We start from the raw sequence: 4,655 nt of genomic DNA, 5'->3' as shown, positions 1-4,655 counted from the left end.
AATCCCTGATCTGAGGGCAGGAGCAGCAAGGATGTCCAGGCCTTCACATGGAAGTGAGAGTCAGACGGGTCACATGGGAGAAACCAAAGTGGTGCTAGTACCTTCTTCAGCAGCAAAGCCTATTTTGTTGAATGGACCTGCCAAAACCTAATGTAAAAATGTATCAGAGGCAGCCAGTCAGGTTATGCTATAGAAGGGCAGTCCCACTTTTGCATGACAAGGATTTCTAGCATACCTCCCTAAGGTGTGTGAATATCCCTCCCTTGAGCAGGGAAAGCCCTGAAGGTCACTTCTCATGGCTGAGCAAAATAGGTTTGCTCATGGTTGTTGGATGAGTGACATCAATCTCTACGTAATTGTTTTGCCTGATTTCATAGAATTGCTTCTCTGTTGCTTCCAAGATAGTGCACTATACTGTAACACTAGTAGTTAGTTAGGGTGTGTTACTATGCTAGTTCCACTATGTTAGTTATGTTAGTAAGGCTGCCGATGCTATGTAACAAATTGTTGTGATCAAGTTATTTTGCTTAATGATTGCAATCAATTTAAATGAATTCTTAATTTTATTTATATCAATAGATTTGGTTTGCCGTCTTTAATCCCACGGGGCAACGTTGTATACAGGCTCAATTACACCTCTGTAACCCTTTGCATAGAAACTGTTGAAGAGTCTGGGGCTGGGCTAGGACCCAGCTGCATGCAGACTTCTCTCTGAGGAGTTTAGAAAACAAAAGTGTCCTTCCTGTACCTGCTGACTTGACAGGAGGGCTTCTGTAGCAAACTTTGTGTGGAGTGGGTCTGTTCTCCACTCACTGATAACTTTTGCAAGGAGCAGGGAGTTGGACTGGATGAGCATTATGGGTCCCTTCCCACGTGAGATATTCGATGATCTGATGATTCTATTACATGGTGGAAGGGGAAAGGGATTTTCTTTTCGCCACCATGGAAGTTGGGAGAAGTATTAGTAAAAACACTGGTAAAGGGAGGGCTGCAGGGAGCAGTATCACCTTCCATCACTAAATTGGACTAGGATTTCATAAAATTAAATGAAGACCAACAGCCATGCCTGGCCTTGCTTATTGAGCCTTCTCCCAAGCACAATGGGAATATCTGCTGGTAGTGGATAACATTGAGTGAGTTGGTCTGTGCTGTGAAAGATGGTCTGACTGCTTGGTGGGCACATCTGTCAAATAAATCTTACCCAAAGAAATAATTGGAATGCTAAATCCTTGTTTGCTGCAGCAGATGTGGCAAAGAAAGTGGGTGATTTTTGGTTGGTTGATTAGTTGGTTGGATGGGGATTACTGGTGTTGTTGGTGTTCTTTTAATCTTTCTGATTAATGACAAACCTTCGGAAGAAGGAGTAGGGGAACCTAGATGTTAATTTGTGGGCAAGAATGATCTTTTTGGTGCAACTTTATCCCAAAGTATATGTGAGGACTGCATCAATACACACTCCTTTGTCTTGGGTTCCTCTACGGCAGAGTCACTGATGGTGTGACCCAGAAAGGAAATATGGGTACAGACACCCAAATGGTTTAAAGTGGGCATGTTTCAGCAGGCTGTAGTACACAGTAGCAGAAGCAGGGGAAGTATCTGGCAGCAGAGGATCATAAAGCCAAGGAGGATTAGCCGTGCCTTAGCAAAACCTATAGCCTGCATACTTCTTCATGATACCCTAAAAAGGGTCCTTCAAATCTGCGAGCGATGAGGTATGCCAGGAAATAGATCAAGGTAAACTAATTTTTAGTTGTAATGATCTGGACATCAACAGGGAAATAAAAATTAAGATTGGCAATGAGTGAATCTTTTGTCCCTTATCCCCAAGTGAATGTGGGCTGCATCTTTGTTTCACCTTCAAATTTTGCTGAGAAAGCATAAGTATGGTAAGCCTGTGTGGCAACTCTGTCATTAATCTGGCTGCATTATGAAGTAATAGTAATTACTGCAAAGTAAAACCAGATCTTGATATTTGTGTGGGATATCTGGGTTTATATAGAAATCATTTGCAAGTTCTGTAAAACTAGAGGTGGCTGTGAATCAGCTCATACACGTGCATCATATTTATCCAACCTCTTAACAACTATTCCTTATTGCTCCAATCAGCACTAGCCAGTCTCAGTGGACTTTATATAGATGTAGTATAAAGAGCTGTGGACAAACCTCTCTTCTGCTTCACTGCACAGTGCTCAGAGTTGAAAGCTTTCCTGGAGACCTCAACATTTAGGGGTTTTTTCCTATCCTCTCTCTTCTTCTACCACACTCCACAACAGGAGAAACTACCTTTGTTATATTCAAATGGTGCAACTGATGATTTTTGAGACTTGAACTGATTAGTCCATGAAAAGATCTCTGCCACAACAATTTTCCTTTTTCTACAGAGTAAAAGTGGTAGCTGAGCGTTTGAAGAGAGTGGTGAATATACAGCCTTTGAAGGCAATGCTATGAAAGAAGAATCAGTCAAAAATAGACAGAAACAAAACGCATAAGACTGCCTCATTTTCTTTCGAAGCTTTTATAATCTTTTCAGAAGATCTTCTCAAAATCTGAGTAGTATCTAAATTCCAGTCCTCTTTCTGTCTGTTCAAGCAGGCAGTTGTATTCTGACTGCAGATTTGCCCGGCTGTTTGCAGCTTCATCGGCTGCTGGACACTAAAACGAGGAGAGCTCTGCAAGGCACCAGACAAGGATGATCCTTGGGAACCTCAGTGGATTGAGTGAATTCAGACTCCTGGGTTTTTCTGGAACCTCTCCTTTATACCCTTTGCTCTTTGTAGTTTTATTATCTCTTCATTTTCTCACCTGGATGGCGAACACAGTGATAGCTTTGGTAACAAACAGTGATAATCGCCTTCACACCCCGATGTATTTCTTCCTCACTCAGCTGTCCTGTTGGGATATCTGCTATTTGTCAGTCATTATCCCAAGTATTCTCGAGAACCTGATGGTGGGAACAGTGAGTATTTCCAAGACAAGATGTGCAATGCAAATGTTTTCCTTCCTTTTCTTTGGAGTTGCTGAGTGTTTTCTCTTGGCCGCCATGTCCCTTGATGGTTATTTTGCAGTTTGCTCCCCCTTGCATTACACAATGATCATGAGCAGCAGGGTCTGCAGAAGCCTGGTTGTTGGAGCTTACATCTGTGGAACTGCTGAGGGCTTAGTTCACACCCTCATCACCTTCAGCTCACCCTTGTGTGGTTGTGCCATTGACCACTTCTTCTGTGAGATTCAGCCTCTCCTGGACCTACTCTGTGGCAACACTCTCCCAAGTGAAATCCAGGTCATTGTGGTGGCTGTCTTTGCTATTCTGAGTCCTTTCTCACTGGTCATTTATTCCTATATTGGTATCGTTTCCACAATTCTTCACATGGCATCAGCTGAGAGCCAGGAGAAGGCGTTTTCCACTTGCTCCTCACAGCTCCTGGTTGTGACTGTTTTTTATGGCACTGCAGGCTCCATGTACCTGCGGCCAAAATACAGCTACTGTGCATCTGTGGATAAATTCCTCTCCCTTTCTTATTCTCTGGTGACTCCTTTATTGAATCCCATCATTTGCAGTTTGAGGAATAAGGAGGTGAAAGGAGCCCTGAAGGAAAAAATGGAGCAAACCTAAGTTAGTGTGGAAATGAAATAGAAGATTTGGGTTGTTCCAGGTGTTTGTGGTGGAATTTTTCACTCTAAATTCTTGTTCAGGAAAATCGATTTCCTGATCTACTTCAGCTATTGGGGAGGAAGGAGGGAGAAGAGTGGAGATTTTTAGCTCTAAGAGGGAGTGTTAGAAGCTATGTTAACATTTTGGAAGGGAATTTCTTCCACATACTTAAGAAATTCTTCAAGAAACTTATTTTTTTCCTTTTCTTTTCCTTGCTATTTTTCAAAAGCTTGAAAATTGTGCTTTACATACTTCTGAATTTTTGAACCAAAAAGTAATATTCAAGAGCCTGACTTTACTGAAAGAACTGAAAAGAATGAGTTTTCACCTGTTTGCATTTATTTCCTGAAAATGTTTAGTAAATCTGTTGGGGGAAAGGAGAGGACAGAATTCAGGCAACAATGTGGAGCCCAGGATATTATTGAGTACTGATTTTAATTCTGAGATTGTTACTGGGGCAAAAAAAAAAAAAAAAAAAAAAAAAGAGGTGTGCAAAATTGCATTCCTGCCCCACTGCCTCAAAGATATTTCTTCAATTTTAGAGTCATTGTTTTAAAAATGTTAGACCAAGTGTAGGCCTTTGAAGTACTTAACCACTGTAATCTTCTGTAACTATTAATACAACTCTTTATATTAAATGCTCAAAGCTTAAATGATATTGGAAAGATAAGGACATGCATTACTCCTTAAATTAATCCTTCATTCCAGGAAATCACTGAAAATATAAATATCATAAAAGTACATGTCCTGGTTTAAAAGACAGCTGTTTGCTAAGGAAAGCAGAAGCTTCCCTTTGGACTGAAAAATGTGACCCTTCCTTCCTTCTTTCCTTCCGATTATTAGGATTTTGAAATTAAGGGAGCTCTCAGGCAAAGATATGGGGGTAGGAATAACAGTTCTTTACTAGTATATCTACCAAGACAAACAAGAACAACAGCAGCTATGAAATTAGCCACAAACAGAACAGTAACTCAGTCCCAGTGTTTTTTGGCTGCAGGCACCT

The 4,655-nt window shown here is 41.1% G+C and overlaps 1 protein-coding gene across 1 annotated transcript; it reads left to right on the top strand.

The window, feature by feature from the left end:
• Positions 1-2,719: 2,719 nt before the first annotated feature.
• LOC134053232 (olfactory receptor 10C1-like) lies at positions 2,720-3,613 on the top strand (the record flags this gene model as incomplete). Its single annotated transcript, XM_062508119.1, has 1 exon — positions 2,720-3,613. A coding segment is annotated over one exon (894 nt), but the record flags the coding sequence as incomplete, so codon positions are not given.
• Positions 3,614-4,655: the final 1,042 nt, after the last annotated feature.

Source organism: Cinclus cinclus, chromosome 24 (genome assembly GCF_963662255.1).
Source record: "Cinclus cinclus chromosome 24, bCinCin1.1, whole genome shotgun sequence".
Taxonomy (NCBI): domain Eukaryota; kingdom Metazoa; phylum Chordata; class Aves; order Passeriformes; family Cinclidae; genus Cinclus; species Cinclus cinclus.
Note: the sequence above shows the minus strand (reverse complement) of the source record. Positions and strands in the feature narration are given on the sequence as shown.